This window comes from Emys orbicularis, chromosome 5 (assembly GCF_028017835.1).
Source record: "Emys orbicularis isolate rEmyOrb1 chromosome 5, rEmyOrb1.hap1, whole genome shotgun sequence".
NCBI lineage: Eukaryota > Metazoa > Chordata > Testudines > Emydidae > Emys > Emys orbicularis.
Genome location: NC_088687.1, coordinates 26556431 through 26577741, shown reverse-complemented (window position 1 = coordinate 26577741; position 21311 = coordinate 26556431). Strand labels below are relative to the sequence as shown.

Below are 21311 nucleotides of genomic sequence, written 5' to 3'. Positions count from 1 at the left end.
ATAAGTTCTATAATGTACAGGCCTATTTCTGTCATCCTTACCTATGTCACACAAGTAGCCCCCATGAAATCAATGCATCTATTCACACAGTAAGGCACTACTCAATATAAGTAAAGATAACAAAATTAGGCCCATGATGAGCAATGCCATGTGGTTTCAAATGAGTATGGAACTCCTTTCTATTTCCTGCCCTGAATGGTTGTATAGTGTGAGGGTACTGTTAAAACAACTGTGACTCTCCAAACCCGAGACGGCTGTATTTCAGCAGCGAATGGACTGAATCCCAAGGTAGGTTAAATTTGTAGAGCATCCTTTGGGATGAAATTCACCTGTATGCAGTGGGACCAAGTTGAGGCTTTATGTACCCCTTTAAACCCTATTTAAGACCTTGTGCTGGTCCCTTGCATAGGGCAGAAATTTCACCCTATAGAACTGTCATCACCAGGCTCTGACCTACTGTAAAACAGAATTTGTTCACAGATCAAATATACTACTTATTGGTGTTGTTTTTAAATCCTTTGGAGACTACAGGTGTAACTCTAGAAGCCTCTTCTACATTTACGAACAAAGTATCAGTACACAGGGCTAAACTGACTTCAAAGAAGTTATTCTGGATTTGTACTGCTACATCTGAGAGCAGATTTGGTCCATATACCATATATCTTTAAAATGGGATTACCTTTCCATTCCTCAATCGTATGTTCTCTTTCATCCAGCTGTTTATCATATATCTGAGGAGGAGGCTGTAGAGTAGAAACAAAGATCGGTCAACAGGCTATTCCTTTATATTAGTAAGTAAATACATAGTAAGAATTTCTGAATGTTTTTATATTTGATCATTAAAGGGATAAAATTCCTGGAAATCAGCAGCTCATATAAAAGAACCAGTCTGCTTGTTCTCTCACTCCATCCCGCACCCGTAGTAAGTACCCCTGCAGTTGAATAATATCATATCCTGAAAGCCATGCCATACTGCCCTGCAATGATGTTATTCAAATAATCAACACTGGCAGGAATGACGTTGCAGCATCAGCCAAAATCTGCATTCCTGATGCTGGAATATTTAACCAGAATACAGTGTTTAAAGGCAAGGCTTCAGGAATTCAGCCAAAAGCAGAGAAGTATCAACTGGGAGGGGTCCAGGTGGCAACAGACCTGCCTTACCTGTGGACTCGACATTTTGATTTATCTGAGAGGCATTCAGGTATGCTGAAAGGCAGCATGGTCTAATTGTTACAGCATGAGACTGGGAACCAGGAGCTTTTGAACTTTACTCTTGGCTCCCTCGATGGCCTTGGCAAAGTCATTTGACCTCTCTGCCTCATTTTCCCATCTGTAAAATGGGATGAATAGTACTCACCTGCCTGACCTGAGTGTTGCGCAGGTTAATTACTGAATGCCATGAAGATGTAAAGTCTGATAAAAATGTGAAATGTTATCTGAGATTTTTCAAACCCAGTTAGCAGATTTTATCTGCAAACCAAGATGACTTTAGGAAAGTCACACTTTCCCCCCCTCTTCTCATTGTCTCTGTGTGCCCAAACCCACTTCCCCAGGAAAAGAGAGGTTGCCCACAAGGATTCTGCAAATTGGTAGGGTATTCAGTTTCCAAGCAACACCTTAAACGGTGAATTCATAATCTCCAGTCATTATACAGTCAAAATTGTCAGAGTCTTGTGTAACTCTCCTTCCCCAGGCAGAACAATTTGGCCCTGGGGAGGGACAGTTAGACAGCCGTGTAAGTACTGCTGGCCTTTTCAACAGAGATTGCATTCCCAGCATCAGCTTCCAGGGCTGCAGAGGCCAAGTGGATCATGGGCTCTGCATGGCTGGTTCTGCACAGCTGAAGCCTCTGGGCCCATGATTTGGCCATGATGTGAATTCCCTACCATCTTCATTCCATACCCCAGTGTAGATATGTAAGAATAATGGATTGTTTGGTTTGCTGACAATTCCCCCTCTCCCACCAATAAAAATATTTAATGGTTTGGGCTCAACCTGAAAATGTATTTTTTAATTTTTTCAGCACATAAAAATTAATTTCAGATTGAATAAATGTTTCGTTATGACAGAAATCAAAAAGTTTTGCTTTGATTTCAACAATTTAAAAATTGATTTTTTAAAAATCAAATTAAAGAAAATTTCAAAATAAAGAGTCATTTTGTTTCAAACGTGTCAGAATGAAACTCTTCAATTTGTCAGATTTTTTTTTAAGTTTGTGGGGTTCCCCCAAAAAATAAATTTGGCAAAACCAACACAAATTCACAAAATATTTCAGTGTCACCAAATCTGCATTTTTTTTTGGCCAAAAAATGTTTTGGCTGAATAATTTTGCCCAGCTCTACCCCAATGGTCTAGAAAAACAAAGAAAGCAATCATAAGAAATCCATGAGAATTATCAATGTGATGAATCTAGTCTGGATTTGATTCACACATTCATCCAGCATTTTTGCCACATGTATCTTTCTAAAGAAACAAAGGCTGGATTTGGGATATTTAAAATGGCTGCTGCCACACGGTAGAAGCTGTTTTAACTATAACCCAACCAGCCCAACTAATCCCTCTTACTCCACACTCCTCTTGCCTGGTAGTTTCACCTCAGAGAGGCTTTTTTAATTGCTGAGATCCTCTCCTGCCTCCCTTTCTGATCCCAAACACTCTCTCCCCCCAAATCCGTCTTAACGCCCTGCCTGCCCCAAATGCTCCCACATTATGGAGCTCTCCTGCCAACCGCCCTGACAACAGCGACAACTTCCCAGGGACCTTCTTTCTCTTCTCTTCCTTTCTGCTGTGGCACTTTTCATCACTCTCCTCAGCCTCAAGGACCCTCTCCCCTTCAATATGTGAAATCCATCCTCAGTATCAAAGAGGCCAGATACACAGGGTGCAATGACTCCCAACACTATGGAACTGCGAGATTAATAACCATTGTACGCCATCAGATACAGGATGTGCTGTCTAGCATCTGTAGTGCAGTATGGGGAGTGGGTAAAATAGATACCCTTTCATCCCCAAGCTCTCTCTAACACATGTTCAGTTGTCATTCACTGAGAAAGCAGAGCTTTGCTGCAAACACCTAGGGAAGGATGAATCTGTTGGATGAATTAGCCAGGAACAGCAACAGCACCCACCTAAAGCCACAATTGGCTGTGGCAGAGGCCCAGTGTCCCAACTTGGACAGCTGCTGGGGTTGCAATTGGTTGGGTCAATGGATCCATGAGCTGACTGGATTTTCCCCCAATAAGCTGCCTAGAAGAGAGACCATGGGTGCAAGGGAGGTTCCTTTAATTCCTTCTTGCAGCCTACTCAATATCATACTTTTCTAAGTAATGTAGCAGTACCAGCCTTCTCGACTAGCTGATGATCTACTATGAATTGGGTCCAATCCCAACCTGCTGCTGACCCCATTGCCTCCCTTTATCAAGGTTCTTAGGATCATCAATATAGAGCCCAGGATGAGCTGGGAGAATGGGCATCCTTGTTCACCAATACCTCCAGGAGTTTCCAGGTGCATCACGGGAAGGCGACCATTGTGTTCCTATCAGGACTATCCAGTACCAACCACACAGTCACTGGGTTCATGATATCTGGTTAACTAGAGAGTGAAATTTTCCTCACAGGATTTTGAGACCATCATTCCAACAGAGGCTCTGCTTGCAGCAGAAGCAGCTGAGGGTGTCAAAGGAAAGTACGGCAGAGTGACCACTGTGGAGGTGCAGGAGCGGGTGAGTGCAGTAGAAGGGACCATCTACTGTACGGGTGCTCCTCATGCACAATGGCCCAATCCAAAGCCCACCGGAGGCAATGAAAGATTAACTTCAAAGGGTTTTGATTAGGGCGAGAGGTCAGAGAAACTCCTGTATCTTTGTTCTATCATAGACGAAGACCTGCATCTCCAGGTCTCGTTAGTCAGAGCAGGTAACGAGAGCTAGCTGCTTGGAGGCCACTGAAGAGGTGACTGTGGCAGGGAGAGATCCTTAAGCAACTCACACAGCTTCTCTATAAGTGACAGCTGCATTTGCTGCAAGGCTGTGGGGGGGAGATGAGCTTTGCAACCGTCACTCTGTCCCCTCGTGCATATGTATTATGATACACATTTTTTCTTCATATATTTCTCAAATAGTCTAAAACAGACAAACATACAGTGTAACATCAGATAATGCTCCTAATTTAGATACATGTGAGTCGTATTTTCTATTACTGGGTTTGTGCCAGAGGAACAGAGTCCATGGAAGACTTTTCTACGCAAAGAGCCATTGCCTTATCTGCTGCATGCCTCACAGTATACACAGTGAATGATTCAACAGCAGTGCCTTTTTCAATGGACACTTGAAGCCTTCCCTCATTCAGTGTGCGCTTTACTCCATGGTATATGAAGCAAGGCTTTTACAGGATTGCCAGGTCTACATGCAGGTACGCCGAAGCTATACTTCAGGAGAGTTGTCCGTGACCTGAGGTGAGATCTGAAGTACCTAAACAGATTTGGTTGTGGCCTGTGAGGAGGCCACAGTGCCTCAAGGAGGTGGCCAGGTTGGAGCCTAAGCCACATGGTGAAGGGGGAACAGTGTCTTGGCAGCTTTGGCTGTGACCTGCAACGGGGCTCTGCTGTCTCAGCAGGTCACGAGTGCAGATCAGATAAGAGCTTTTGACAATATGGAATGATGTTATTGTTAATAAAACCATGACCTTTGTTTTCCACACAAACACATCTCTGTCCCTTATTACAGCCTGGCCTGCAGCAGCTAATCACCCTGAAGCTGGTGCTAGATTCAGCCAAAGCCACTGAAATCCCTGCTGGAGACATCTTTTTCCTGCTGATCATGGCATTGTGAAGCTCACTACTCAACCTAAGAATGAGAATTCTAGCCTCGTCACAGTAACAACGGGAATGCTGTGAACCAGGGTCCTCCAGATCAGCACGCCTGACAGACTGTCGCTCAGCCAGCCTGCCAGCCCTAGAGCATGCATTCTCTAATGAGTAAGTGCGGAGAGCACATGGGGAGAAGAGACAGACAAGGAAACCCTCGAGGTCTATGAATTCACACAAGAGCTACAGCAGCTGTCTGCTTCATTAAGCAGCTGGCTCTAGGTTTTGGGTGGTGGTTGCAGGGGGATACATTTGCCTGAGCTGTAGTCTGAATCACACCAGCAGAACTATTGTGTCTCTGTCAGAGAGACCGGAGCAAAGCAGAGAAGAGAAATTGGGAGAGAATATCCTATGATTATCTTCCTTTCTAAAGAGCTCTGGGGAACAGCTTGCAAAGAACACAGGCAGTGGTTAAAATAGATTGTAACAGGCAGGGAAGCTCTTCCCATGCCATCCAAGGAGAAGGAGGAGTGATGCTCCCCCAGGTGAGGGAGAACAGAGGGGATTCTCCCTCTGTTTTAAAGCATGGAATTAAGGAGTAAAAAGGAACGGGTGTTCTCAAGCACATTATCTGTCCCACCTCCTCATACAATCAACGTATCTTTGGCTAGTGTCTCTGCTAATCTACACCACCTGATGTCTCAAGCAGGCAGCTTTAGTTAATGTAAGAGGCTACAAGAATGGCAGCAATAATTATTTTACAGATCAAAACACTCTGGGAATTGAAGTATTTTTGGGGAATCAGGCACAACCTAATTTAACCCACAATCAAATACCTATTTAGCTAGCAAGGTAGTCAAACATAAGTGACTAAACTCCAGATTTCACACTACTAGGGTTCCAGATACTCCAGCCGGTTCACCTGTTCCAATGCTGTATCAGCAGTTACATTACTAACCTCTATTTTTAGAATTTTAGAATTCTGCTATAAAATTTAGCTCTTGGCAGACACTTGGCTAATATTCAGCGTGACGATAAGATATTAAGCTTGTGATTCCCATTAGCATTAGTAGGAATCACATGTGAATCCCTGATCATTATGCAGAACATTTACTCTACAATCTGCATAGTGTCTGCAGTGTATGGGTGAATTCAACGGGGCTACATAGGGATGCAGGGCTCTGCCCATGGGAATTCCATTTGCAGGATCTAGCCCTAAGAATGAAAACTATGGGCCAGATTGTAGAGTGGCCACATGTATAGTAACACGTTTACTCCAAAAATGGCCTCCTTCATTTCAGTGGGACTGCAAGGGGGAGATTTGCAGAAGGCATACAGGGAGTTAAGACACCCAGCTAAGTCAATGCTTAGCATGATGATCAGGGATTTGTCCATGTGATTCACACTAATGCTAATGGGAATCATGTAGCTTAATAATAAATAATAATAATAATGATAATCACTCTGAAAATTAGTTACCCCGGGCTGCCAAATTTATGCTGAGCTAAATTTTATTGCTGAGTTCTAAAAATAGAGGTTAATAATGTTAGTGCTGACAGAGCACTGCAACAGATCTGGGACCCTAGCAGAGTGTGAAATGGGTGCCTGAGTGTGAACCTTTGTGCCTTTCATAATCTGCCCCTAAGGTACTATTCAGTGTCAGTAAGGGCTTATTTAGACACAATATTTATAGCAATTTAACTATACTGGTTTAGAAACCAATCCAGTTAAATTGGGGCAACTCTTCAGTGTGTGCAGTTATACATGTATAAAGGTGCTTATAAATAAGCCATACTGATATAAGTACCTTTATGCCAGCATCCCTGTGTCCACATTAGGGGGTTACACCACTTCCACTGTATCAATTTCTAAACAGATATAGTTAAATTGGTACAAACACTGAGTGCAGACCAGCCCTAAAGGTGGCAGCATCTAGCTTTATTTAGGATAGCCATTTTCTCCCCCAAATGGGTTGATTTTTAAGATGTAAAAGTGGCAACGACAACGAAGAATAGAATCTATTTTGGGTGGTGCAGGTTTTCGGTTTTGTTGATGTACATGTATACAACAAATAGTAGTTTGGTTTGGTTGGTTGACTTTTAGTTTTTGGTTTTACATTTTATTAAAAATTATGCATTTTAAAATAGTTTAACTGTGTATTCAATTTTCCTTGCATTTAAAAACAATTTCTACAAAAGAGAATAAAATCCTAGCCATTTATCTTCTCACATCATTTAAGCAACTTTTTTTTCTATACATGATGTACCTAATGTGATGAGATACACAAACAGGAGACAACTGTATCCAATAAATACCTTTTTTAAGTCTGGTGAGCAGAAAACACTCCACTATGGAAAAAAAATGAAAGGAAAGTTAATAAACACCAAGTTTAAGCAGGTACCCAGATGCTAGTGAACTCTCCCTTCCCTACCACATCCAACTGAGTGTAGTCATAGTTACAGCTGGTAAGGGGACAGGAAAAAGAATGAGACTGACAGCCCTTTCCTCCTACTTAGCCAAATTCTGCCCTCACTGGGATGACGCCCGTGACTCTATAGAGTTAATACCAGCACAGTAAAGATCTTGGGATTGACTGGAACAAGCCCTGGCACTGCAGTTGTTCACAGGATCAGGCAATCTGGTTTGGAAGCTATGGAGCCCTGTGCTGGGCAACTATAAAGCTATCATTATGTGAATACTGGAGGCCGGGGAGGCTCAAAAAATGAATGGCGTGAGGTTAAACAATCTGTTCAATGGTTTGGCTTCTCATAAAGGGGTGCAAAATAAAAATTCCTTTTCATTTTGCAACATTTCAAGTTGTGATTATTATTATTTTTTGAAGTCTTAAAATGTACCACTAGTGAAAGGTGCTAGAGTGAGACCCCTGGAGAACTGAATTCCCTTATTGAGCCACAGAACAAACGTGCTGGGGCAATGGCAATGCATGTTTCCTGACGCTACCCAGCCAACGTTCCTGGATTGGGATGAACCCTCCCTGTAGGTGACAGGGCAGAGGACTACAATATCCCTCAGAAATCTACCAGCAATTTGTTTGGCTAAAAAGGCTTTTTGCAATTATTATAAAAGGGAAAGAAGAGAGGGAGGGAAAACAGGAACATTTCTATGGCAGAATGTAACTCAGATGCTGATGAACAGGTGACCTAACTCTCACCTCCCCTGTTCAAAACAACTTCTAAAGCCAAGGATACATAAAATCCCACTAGACATCAGGCAGACCAAACCAAAAGCTGCATTATAGCACACCAGCAGAAGTGTTTTGAAAGTCAAAGCTTGTGTGCAGAGTCACTCAGATGGCAAATGAAACCAGCAGCTCTGAAGAACACAGAAATATACCTTCTTCATGAATAATTTAAACACACTAGGTTAAAACACACTCAGGCAGACAGCATCTGATAAAAACTAGGGAACACACAAAAAACGGAATACCAGATTTGGGGCTTTATCATGGAGAATATAAGTACAAGATGAAGAACCTATAGCATACAAAAGATATCTGTACAGATGAAAACAATGTTTTGAGTGAGGTGTTTGCCAAAGACAGAATGGGCCAGTGGAGAAATAATATGCAACTAGGGAGATATTATGATAAGGTACAATAAACAGAATACCCTAGCTGTGGATGAAATAGAGGCAAGAATAATATTTTCATCTGGTAGAAAAAAAATATAGCAGTCTGAGAAAGAATACAAGAAATGTATGCTGTTTATTCATGATGGTCATAGTACAAATGTTGAAGACAAATTAACTACCATAAAAATTAAAGTAATATAATGATATATGCTTAAAATTAGAAGTGAAACTAACACACTTATTCCACTGAACACATGGGAAAGATGATCTTGGGGCAGAGAAATGGAAGTTAAGTGATTTGGATTCTAATTCTGGGTCTGCAATGGAGTTCCTGTAACCTTAGGAACTTGCTTTACCTCTTTGAGCTTTGGTTTCCCCAATCATAAAATGGGTGCAATGCTACCTACCTCAGAGGGATGCCATGAGACTTATTTATGCCTATCAATGCTTTTCGGAGGAATGGATTATATCTGTGCAGAGTATTATTGTGGGGCCTGATCAGGCAGACCTTACACCCCCTCATATCCCAACTTCAGTGGGAATTTAGGGTGCACAAGGAGGATAGAACTGTTTACCTAGGCCAGTGAAACTCCCGTTTCAATCCCAAATTATCTATTGAGTCAGATGAAATCTTACAATGGTTCTGGTCCAGATTTTGGCCAACACTCAGGCTCCTCATGAAGCATGACACACTAAAGGACTGAGTAGTCAAATTAAAGTTCAGCTCATGTCTGTCATCACAAGGTGATCTTAGTTCCTATACTAATATAGGATAGAAGGATATGTCCACCAATGGCTATTAGCCAGGATTGGCAGGGATGCAAAGCCATGCTCTGAAGTGTCCCTAGCCTCTATTTGCCAGAAGCTGGGAATGGGCGATGGAGGATGGATCACTTGATGATTCCCTGTTCTGTTCATTCCCTCTGAAGCACCTGGCATTGGCCACTGTCAGAAAACAGGATACTGGGCTAGATGGAGCATTGGTCTGACCGAGTTCTTATGTTCACACCACCTCGTCATTAAAATATAAGATCTAATCTCCATTTGCTGTAAAACATACATCAATATTACACCACTCTTACTGCTGGGGAAACTGCCCTTGTATCTATTCATCTATACTGCCACATACTGAAGGCAGGGGAAAAAACAGCAAACGAATTAAGTTTTTGACTGGCAGGAATTTTCCACATTGTGAATATTACAGGAAAAATGCTCCCACCATTTACCTAGAGGACAGAAAAAAGTTGATACTTGAGACTGTCAATGGGGATTTAGGTGTTCAGTTAAAAACAGTTGAAATATTACCAATGTCAGCATCAATGCAGGTTACCTTTATGTTACGGAGATTGGAAAGACCTATGTTGTTTTGATCCTATCACTGGAGCACAGACAAAACTTGATTCAGTCTAAGGGAATTTTGATTTTGAATGTGTTTGTGCATGTATGTTAAACCAATTTCTAAACCACGAGGGTGATACCTTCATGGGGGGAGGGCAGATTACCCCCACAGCTGCCTATTGTGAGGGTTTCTTGCCCCTTCCTCTGGAGCTTTCAGTGCTGGACACTGTAAGAGACAGAATGTTGGACTAGATGGAGCATGGGTCTAATCTAGTATGGTAATTCCTAAGTTCCTGTGTTCTACACACATTCACATGCACATGTGCACACACACACAGATTATCTGTGGGAGGGGGAAATGCTTATTTTAATCAAAGTTTGGTTGTGAATATAAATGACTCTAATAAAGGATAGGGTGATTCAAATCAGTTTCAGAATAGCTTGGAACACTTCGCATTGGCTGATTCTGTGACGCTACCCACAGAAGTACTGTAACCATTTTGATGGAGTCGGAACCAGGATCCAAAAGCGTTAATAAGTTAGAACTAAGAGTCTATCTGGAATGACTTTAGAAACTAAGATCCAGTCCACCCACACAGACATTCCACAAAATCTATGGCTCAGGAACTGTGTTAAACCTGTTCCTAAACATCAGCAAAACAATTTTGCTACAGAGCTATTGGAAGTTGAGAAGTCTGGTTGGCATATTTGGTTGGTTTTCTGCACAGAGTTCCATGGGAGAGCCAAACTGCTGCGTGACCTTAACTGTAAGTGAACAGCACTTCTTGCAAGTAATAATATATATTTCCCTCTAGTTAGCAAGGGGTCATGGCTTGGCTTCAAGGAAGACCACAAGAGGCTAAGCATATTAAACCTGTCAGAAGGAGAAGGTAGTTGCATTTTTCCCATTATAGTCTTTGCCATTAGACTGAGACATCAGAATTGTATTGGCCCCCATATAGTGTGTAAAAGACCATATACTTTTAATAGACTTAAAAAAAGATGGTAGCAGGCTCAGTATTCTACATATTTGACTAGACAGAGCTTGCCTCCCTCTTCCTTATACAGTCATAATGCTGTAAATCTGGGAGAGATGCACAGGGTCATTATCTCTAGGTTGAACTTTGACAAAATCCTCTGCTTTTACTCCAGACGTAAAGCTGTCTTACTTATTGTCTGACCGTGAATAAGCTATAAGCAATTTCAGGGTGTTTCCTTCAATTTTCTCCAGGAGAGGCACCCCACTGGGGCATGTCACACTGGATTATAGCTGTCACAATGGGTTATGTCAAGTGACATCCAGCACTTTAACAACAACTCTTCTTCTGATCAGGCAGACTACGAGAGTTCCCTCAGTCCTCACTTTAAACAAAGAAAGCTTATCAGGAGCTACAAAACAGAAATCAATTCACTGACCTGAGCTAACATGACACATGCCAAGATCATAAGTGCCAGTAGGGAAATTTAAAAACTCCACCATCAATGCACTTGAGAAGTTCTGGAAAGACAGCATTTCCCAAGAATTTCGGTTGGCTTCAAGTTCTGCCTATTTGCTGTTGTTTTTTTGGGAGGGGGGGGATGTCTGAGGGAGGAAGAGAGGGAGGCTGTGAAGAGCTCTGAAGAGCAGTGCTGTTGCAGTTCTTCACTCTTCCCTAGGTATGGCACTGGAGTGCAGACAGCGGATTGACAAAACGAGAGAGATTAGCTCCTGACAAGAAAGGGTTTGCTCATGGCAATAAAATGAATACCAAAAGGTTTTACAGATGCTGGTATTCTGCAAAGTATTCCTATTTCAGGCTGTGCAGGTTCAATAATGATTTTAAAACATTATTATAGGCTTGTCATTTTTTAAACAGTTGTTGAATACTTCTGCAGTCTGAGATTCAGGCTTTCCCTGAGACAGATATGGACCAGATCCTGCTACTCTTGTGCTGAGAAGTACCTCACTCCACAAGCAATCCTGCTGTGAATATGGGTAGCAGAATCAGGCCCTCAGTGAATCTCTCTACAGCATTCTCAATCTTCCACAATAATGATTCAGGGAAAGCTATTCTTATATCTCGTATAACCTATCACTCACTTTATACTCTGTTGCCAGGTTCCCTCTAGCCCACACATTGCCTGCCTAGCCTGAGAGAGGGCTAGATTATACCATTCAGGCACAAGCCCTCACTGGAGGACGGGTCAAGCGGCAAAGTCTTACAAGAAAGTCCAGGAAGGATCGTGCCTCATTATGACACAGAAATCCCTCCCAGAACTCACCATCCCCAAGTGGGAGTGTGACCTTTGCACCATTCCTGAGGATATGGCAGAATGCTTTCCCCTCCACAACTGGCCATCATTCACTTTCTTTGCAGCAGGTAGCCCGCATCCAAGGGGGAGGTAAAAAAGAGCAGTTGCTGTACTACCGAAAACATCAGATACACAACTGCATGGGATAGTTATTTGGGATCACTTTCCCCTCATATACCACAAAAGAACACAGCATAATTTGGCCTAACCCAAATTACTGGCTGGGTTTGAGCCCAGCAGGTCTAACTATTTAACTCTGCTGTCTAGGATGATGGACAACTGACACACACACACACACACACACACTAACTATTGACTCTGCACCAAATCCTGACATCTTTAGTCCTTTCCTGGACATCTCCATTAACAGTGGTCCTATTGCTAATTTGTCCCTCTGTGCCCAACAGCTACTGCAGTTTCTTTAATTTTGCTTGTCTCCATTTCACATCTTTGTCAATTAATAGTTGAGTGGTGGAGAAGAAAAGGAGAATTTTGTATTGTTCAGCTGAGGTTAGCAGCTCACAATGCTCCAAAGCCAGAATTCCTTATTCAGGAATAGATTGTGGGGTCCTGAGTGGGACCACAAGATGCTGTGGGAGAGGATGATGGAAGGACCCTCCTCCAATCTGGCACCCCAGAAAAGGGGCCAGTAGACCATATAACTACACTAGTAATAATCTAACCAGGGGGCAGGATTATCCTGAGTAACACACACCTACTAAGATCCCCTTTGGGTCTCCCTCCATACCTTTGTCCCACTCTAGTGACTGGTTCACTGAAAAGAATAAGAGTCTACTAACTAGAGCCACCAATTAATGGAGAAAAATGGATGTCCAGCAAGTGTTAGTGCCAGAAAAGGAGGAAGAAAGGAGGATGCATAGTAATAGGCACAGATATTACTTGGTGTGCCTGTTATGGGAGAAAACTGAATGAAAAGTATGCTAGACAGCTAATAAATCTGATTTACAGCTTTGTCAGGAAGGAACCCAGCTATTATTTAAAATCTGGGAACCCTTATACATAGTCAAATATAATGTTCTTTCCTGTGTAAAAGAAGACAGGAAAAGATTTAAAGTGCCCTAATATGTTTTAAGCTTCCTTATAGTGCTCCCGATCCTCTGATTGATAAATAAATTCTGACACCTTATTGTTCACCTTGAATAAGGTATTATTTAATCCGATTAGGGGTATCTGAATCTGGCCCTCTGGCTATAAACATGCCAGCCTTTTCTGCAGGCACAGAAGACCAGACTTTTTCCAGGCTTTTTTCGTAAATTCTTGTTCATAAAGATTTAGTCTCCTAGGAAACAAAGACCTAACCATGCGAGATATCTGAATTTTGAAAGAGGCAACAATCGCACAGACTGAATTTTGATGATCAAATGCTCTAAGAACAGTTGTACAAAAAATCCACAGGCCCCAATACTTGTAAAATGCATTCATCAAACAATTGCAAATACTAAGCAGAACTCATGACACTCATGATTATTTCATGGACAATTCACAAACAGGAAAAAAAAAAAAAAAAGATCAAATCCATTAAATTGCTCTCAATGAACAGTTCAACATAAACTCATAATGGACTAAGTACAATCACAAAATTATTGCTTCAGGAATATCCCAAACCCTTAATTTCTTTAAAAGTCAAATCATTAAAAAAAAATCAATGCTAAAACTAAACACAAAGACAGTAGAATAGAATGAAAAAATAAGAGAGTTTTGGAATAGTTTTGCAAGGTAAATGGCAGTGTAGCAGAATTTTGAAAAAGTAAAAATCTATGAATTAGTATATTAGATAATTAAAGGAGCAAAGAGTTAGAATAATCAAATTTCCAGATCATTAGAGTGCCTCAGAGATTACACCTCAAGGATATTCAGTATAAGAGTTTGACAAATGCTGCAAAATATATTCATTTGAAGAAAACTGTGACTTCACTTCTCTATATTTCCAGCCTCTTTAAATCACTTTCCAGAAGCGTTTAAATTCCAACAATGAACACAAATTCTAAACCTGCTCATGAATAATTCACATAGAAACATGGAGTCTAAATTGCTTGAATAAATTGTTCTAGACAGTAATATGTTTCATTTGCTTTCCTCCCTTCATTGATACAGACTCTCAGCACAGTTCAGATACAGTCACAAAAATCAAGACCTTGGTGAAGCTTGTTCCTTAACTGCAAAAGGGGGGGGGGGGGATATAAATCCATTCAGTGAAATTGTGAATGATAAATAAGGCATACAAGCTTTACAAACTGTGCCAATAGTAGAGAAGGACAAAGACTTATAGCTTCTGTATCTGGATTTCAACACACACATTTCTACTGTTTTGGAACTAAGTTTTTGCTGCGGTTCATTCTAGACATAGGGATCAGCTGCAAAATTTATATACAGAAGGAGATTTGGATTCCAGCCTCACCTACAAAGTTCAAGAGATTTAGAGCCAGAGTTTTGTTTTGGACCCATTGCTGTTGAAAAAGAATCCTTACTGAAATGCACCAGTTGTCTGACACACACACGTTATTCCATAGCACACAGTAACACTAACACTATAGTTTAGGAAGAAAGTGAAGACTGCTTTGTCCAATTAAAATTGGACGGGGGATTTTAGGTACAGAGACTGGAATTAGCAACTTGCAATTTGTTCAGGGCACTGGAATCTAGATCTCTATTCTTGCAAAAACTAGCCAAGGAAGTTTAATGACCAGAAGCAGTCGGCACCACTTCTGCAGCTTTAGTTCAATGTAGACTGACTCAGGGGCAAGACTGTCTAATGAATCACCATGGCACTTCCTAGCAAATGTGTATTTTCTTTGGAGGTCTCCCATACTAGTATTAGCTAGACCCAAGACCAGTGGGCTTACAAGATCTAACAAGAGTACAATGAAAGGTAACAATTTCCATAGCCACTTATCATGTATATTCAAATGCGATGTTGAAAAATGTTTAGTCATTCACATCCCAAACCTCCAACAGAAACTATACTACAGGGAAATCAAGACAGAGGGGGACACAGCATATAATGTCACTGCTTTAACTCTGGTACATTATCTTGTATCACAATGGTGAAAAATTACAAGAGGCAGCATCACAAAAAGCAATACAGTTAGCACAACAGAGACCCTTCAGGGAGGCCATAGAACATGTCAAAGTAGAAACTAATTCACACAAAATAATAATTTATAGCACACTCAGTCTCTGCCCTATGTTAAAACCGCAGAAGATTCTCCAACAAGATAGTTAAGATATTCCAAGAGATTCGCATGATCAACATCTAAGGCTGCTGACAGGTTGGCAATGACCATCAAAGATTCTGCCATAGCTTCAACCAAGAGGAAATAAGTCATTGCAGACTTTTAAGTAGGAAAAACAATTTTATTGCCAAAGTTATCATGTGCTGGTATCTTCCTTGTAAATGAACCAAAAGCCATTCTGACACCAGCTTTTTAGACAAGAGCAGAAAGTTAGAAATTGGATTGATGTTCAGGCAAAAGTGAAACTTTTTTTCATTGAAGTAACATTAATGTCTTAGAAGCAACACCAAATTACCCGAACAGATGGAAATTTAAGATTTAATAAACTGTCAATAATAAAATCAAGAGTCATTGGTTTAATTTTCCCACTGGAAATGAGATCTCTAAATTAAGGTGCCCTAGAAGTCGTCAGGCTCTTTCTATAATTAGACACACATGACTTGCATAAAATACAATAAATATTCATTCAGTTCATTTCCTCCTATTTATGCTAACATATAATCTTCCTTCCTTTCATTGCTGCTATGAACTGAATGGGATCTCTGAATGATAGAAAAATGGCATCAAATCAGCTCACTAATGATTCACTGCCAAGGTGCTGAGACACAATTCTATAGTGTGCTGCACATGTTGGAAGAACAAGACATAGCATGTCTTAAAGAAGAAGTCCTTGCAGCAGGACAGATGGAGATAACAGCTGTAGAAATTGATTTTCAGCAGGTTTGTTCACAACAAGTCAGCTGGGCAAAGAACTAGAAGTGTGAACAGAAAAGAGACATTCTGAAAAGATGCAATTCAGACACAGTCAACAAATTAGAACAAATAACTGGGCCAAAAAACTGATTGCTTTAAATTTGAACAATCACTAGCTAATGCATTGCTCCTTCTCCAAGCAATCCCACTGTCATGTGAAGTGCTGCAAAGACACAACACTATGTTCACTTAGGGTTGGATTCTTCCAGACTTACTCACATTGAACAGCACCTTATTCCACTGAAATCAATGGGGGAATTTCTGGAACATGGAATTACTCAGCACAAGTCAGGGTGGCAGAATCTGCCCTTTCAATAATAATAGTGTGGGCCTGATTCTCCATTTCCTTGCACCTTGCATAGACATGTACACTTTTGCTGAGTGCAAAATGGACCTGAAATGCTTCCACCAGTGGAAGGGAGCAGAGAAACTGATCTGGTAGAATTTCATACACACTTCATTTGCAGTGTTATTGTAGCCATGTTGGTCCCAGGATATGAGAGAGACAAGGTGGGTGAGGTAATATCTTTTACTGGACCAACTTCTGTTGGTGAAAGAGACATGCTTTCAAGCGCCACAGAGCTCTTCTTCTTCCACTTTGCACAGGTATAACTGGTGACACAAGGTGAAGGGCAGTAGAGACTCAGGTGCCCACAGATACATACTATAACAATACAGTACAACAACTTTAGATGTGAGACAGTCCCCCTGTGCTGTAAACTGCATAGGGCCTCTATTCACAGGAACTCCCATTTGAAAAGCTTCCTTACTTTAATTAATAATTTTGGACATGAGAAGCATAAAAAGTCTGATCCATTGCTCGCTAAATTCACCAGAATCTCTTCTTTTTCTTCAATAGGCACTGGATCAGATCTTCATGGTTGCCAAATGGTTATCACTGTGTCCTTGTTGGACATGATGAAAATCAACCAGAAAAGCTTGTCCCATCCATTATTGTTCTGACTTTACCTACTGGATTTCAGGGCACTTTCCTCTCTCCCCTGTCCTAGGCTCAGCTCCATAGAGGCTATAAGATAAACCTTTCCTTGTACAAATCCTGATCCATAGTCAGGAAGAATCTCTAAGGTACATTTTAAAGTTCCCTAGGCACTCCAATGCTGCCTGACTCTGGTATTTATGTGAATATCCACAGAGGAACAGATACAGGGCCAGAGAGAGAGTGAGAGAATGAATGGCTGTGTAGCCTAGTGGTTAGGGCACCCATCTGGGACTTGGGAGGCCCTGGGTCCCCTCCCCCTGCTCCAACCACTTTTTCATTATTTATTTCCAATGGAACAGCTTCAGCAGGAGAGATTGAGGGAGCTCCACAACAGACTATCCCATAGCTGAGAGGTGGGAGACCCCTGTTCAAATCCTGCCTCGGGGGGGAATTGAACTTGGGTCTCCCATATCCCAGGTGAGTGCTCTAAACACTGGTCTAAACATTATAAAGGAGGGCACTACCACCTCCCCCTCCTCCTCTTCTGGCCAAAGCTGCCTGACTCCAGGAGAGTGGCTCCCATTCACGGATCGCTAAAGTGAGATGCCTGTATTTAAGCACCTATCTCCATGATAGGGGTGGGGTTTAGCACTCAACCTGGGTAGCTGACATCTCCCATAGGCTAGCTTAGGCGGCTCTCTGCCTAGCATGCTGGCTTTTTGTGGATTGCATTCTAAGTCACCTATCTCTCCCCATTCATTGTCAAGGGAGCCTAGCCACCTTGCTCAGGTTTTGTGGCTCACAGTGTTGTTCCTGTGATTTTTCTAGGTGCCTAAAAGTTCAGCGCCGTAATGCTCAGTGTTGCAATGCCTAAGGCCCATGTGGATCTGGGCCTGTGTAATTAAAGACAACCCCTTCTTAATCCTCTAGCAGCAGGTAGATTCACAACAGATGAGCTAAGTACTTTCTCTGCCTGTGGATAGAGAGTCCCCTTTATTCAGATTTTTTTTTCCTTTAACAAAACACCTAGAACCCAATTCATGGTCCCCACTGGAGTGTGGGAGTTTTGCCAGTGGCTCCAATAGGAGCAAGATCTGGCTCTTAAAGCATCTAAGCAACAAACTAGGTTCCTGGGAGAAGGCAGGACCAATGCCATATAGGCCCATTTGGCTATTTTTATATATGTCAGTCTCAGCACTTCCCATCTAAGGGACCAGTCCTCCTAAGGCCTCCTGAGAAACACTGAACACCTCAAATTATGATATCCAACACATTCTAAAACAGCAAAGGAATTTTAAATCACTCCCTATTATCATCTTTGCTATCTTCCCAGGGCTCAGTGTTACCAGTAAGGAGGAGGATGGCACCTTTTATGAATGGGGAACTGTGGGACAGAGAGATGTAGTGACTTGCCCCAGATCACACAGCGAATCTGTGGCAGAGTCAGGAAACCTGCGTCCAGTGCCCGACTCTCATTTGCAGCCTCCATCAGTGTAAGTGGAGGGGAATATCAGGTTCAATATTAGTCACATTTCTAGAGATGCATGACCAGGTTTGGCTCATAAACCACTTTCAATCCTAGCCCATGTTAAAAATGGCCCCAAGTAGTGAAATTCTGATCTAATCTCAGATCTGACTAGGAACTTCCCCAAGGCACTCAGGTATTTGATTTTGGTCTTCTAGGTCATCTCAATATAAAGACAAGTCCAAATTCCAAAGTCTGTGAGAAAAGGGATAGCTCCAGTTTTACAAATCCAAAGTTTAGGGATGTTCATAATTAGTGCTCAGCTTCAGCCCATTGGAAAGGTTCTCCAGTTGTGAGGTCTGGATGCAGATCTTAGTGCAAACTTTCCCAAAATGCGGAGAGGGTTCAGATCCAGTATTCCAGTTCTTAACCATCTCTAGTACATGTATTAATCACAAAGATCTGGGAAGACAAATCTCCTGCTTAGTAACCAGCAGTAGGGCTTTTTATACTTTCATATACTTCACAGCTACATGTCCCAGTATAAAATGATGCTGTGTTTGCTGATTTCATCCAAAAGCAGAAGCAGCAATGCCGTGAAAAAGGTTACTCTTGTAGCATTCAAGGCTCAATCAAAACCAGAAAATACTGGAAATCTCCCAAGTCAGCATTGCCCTCTGAAATTTCCAACCTGATTTCCTGAGCAAAAAGGTTTACACAAGCCCCTAAGCGTTCTGTGTGCTTATCCAGAATTATCTTCCAACCTTTAGAGAATCATGACACTCTAGAATTTCCTTATCCTTATTTCTGACTGACAAAGCACAACCAAAGCAGAGGATATAAAAAGTTCCCTTGTGGCATTTAAACATTTCTAATTATAATTCAATTCATTACTATATAACATTGTTCATAAGCAATTTCTCAAAAGATAAAATAAGTGGGTTCACTTTTACAATACTGGATACAGTGACTCTCATACAGGAAAGAGGTCAAAACGAGGAATAGAAATGGACCCGAGCAATAAAAGCCAAATCTGTAATTTACATCTTTATCTATACAAGTCTTTCTTCTAAATAAAAAAAAAAAACACTCACTTATGGTAATGGTATGGACAACTAGTGTGAAAATGTCTCTGATGGCTACTGGCGGAAACCCACCGTGAGCAGGATTAGATGACACAGTGGTAAGAAGATCTGGCAGTCATTGCCATTTTGTCACATTAGTGATCCCAGCACAGCTGCTGCTGGTGGAGCAGCCCTGGAGTCAACAATGATGGGCGACTGTTCAGAAAGAAGTGTAGAATTGTCACAGTGAGGTGTAAGGGAGGCATACAAGAATGAAGCAGAATAAGATGAGCAGGGTTTAGCACCAAACATAGGCTAAGGTGAAGTTCAGGAGAAACAGGAAGAGATGTGGCAACTTTGAAGTTTGTGAAAAGGACCTCTGTCTCTTCTACAGTTAGAGGAAGCAGTACACCGTCAATGAGTGACCTTGAATTGTACAGGGTTGGACAGAGAGGAATGTCAAGACTTAAAGAATGGCGTGAAGGAGCAAGGAGAGAGTAGATATGACGATAGAGAACAAGAGAGTGCAAGCAAGTCCATGTGAGTTCCAAAAAGCATTGAAGCCATTCTGAATTAAATTCAGAAATGGGGATGTAATTCAATGAAGATGACCAAGGAAGGGAATGATACCTAGAACAGGCATCTGGAATTGAAATATGCGCATGTTTGTAAAATAAATTTGGCAGCATGTCAAATATTTTAATTTTCAGACTAAAATACACGCTTTTAAAAAGTAAGCAAAAAAGCCAATAGAAATTAAAGGATGTATTCAACTAATTTGTTTGGGGTGTAAGTAATAGATGGTGCAAAAGCAAAAGTAACTGAAATATATAGTGTTTATATATATATTCAAAGTACACTACATTTCAGTATGTTGTTTCATTTGGAACACTTCTGCAATAATGCCTTTAGACTTGGCTTTGCAAGGTGCTGAGTTCCCTTAACTTCCTTAGTCACTACATAGATAGTCGTCATTTCCTTGTAGGATTGGGCCCTACATTTATCATGTCATCACAGATTTTTTCATATGAAGCTAATTAGTGACATAGCTAAATAATGTCCTGTCATGAGCTCTCTCTAGAGAAATGCTCAGAAGCGCCATGTGTTATTATAGCCACACTGTACTATTTCCAATGGAAATAATGTTGCCAAGATGATAATTAAACTCACATCTTGATTTTGCATGTAACAGTATGTCCAGACAAATTACTTGGGGGAGAATGTGTTCTTCAATTGGACTGGCAGCAAGAATGGTGAATGTGAGACCTTGCAATAAATGGAAGAGGACTCAAAGGTCAAGAAGTGGGGAAACCAGCATTAACAAAGAGTGAATAAAAATTCTCCATTCTCCAGGTCTACTTTACTGTTGCGTCCCTTGAGGAAGGGAAGGAGATATTCCCTAGGGGAAAGAAACAAGATAAACGTAGTGTTCAGGTTATATGCTAGAATTATGATCACTTTCTCATTCATTGAGAGCAGGGGATTTCAGAAGCAGGATTATGAGTTCACTAATATGGGGGCTGCGGGAAGTGGCGGCCAACACATCCCTCGGTCCACCCTGCTTCCCGTAGCCCCCATTGGCTTGGAATGGCGAACTGCGGCCAGTGGGAGCTGCGATCGGCCGAACCTGCAGACGCTGCAGGTAAACAAACCGTCTCGGCCCACCAGCAGATTTCCCTGATTAGCCGCATGCCAAAGGTTGCCAATCCCTGCACTAGGTAATAGAGAACTCTGGCCCCAAATCAGGAAAGCACTTAAGTACCCATTTAACTTAAAATATCCTTTAAATCCCACTGACTTCAATGAG

At 41.5% G+C, this 21311-nt stretch overlaps 1 protein-coding gene across 5 annotated transcripts in view; it reads right to left on the bottom strand.

Annotated features, from left to right (window-relative positions):
- MAPK10 (mitogen-activated protein kinase 10) overlaps window positions 1-21311 on the bottom strand; it is a 120559-nt gene that overhangs the window by 13542 nt on the left and 85706 nt on the right. For 4 of the 5 annotated variants that reach the window (XM_065404619.1, XM_065404620.1, XM_065404621.1 and 1 more), the window contains one exon: window positions 680-743. In XM_065404619.1, the coding sequence (XP_065260691.1) occupies window positions 680-743 (64 nt within the window). Of the gene's footprint in view, window positions 1-679; window positions 744-7122; window positions 7156-21311 lie in introns of all 5 variants that reach the window. The other variant, XM_065404618.1, reaches the window with a different exon arrangement.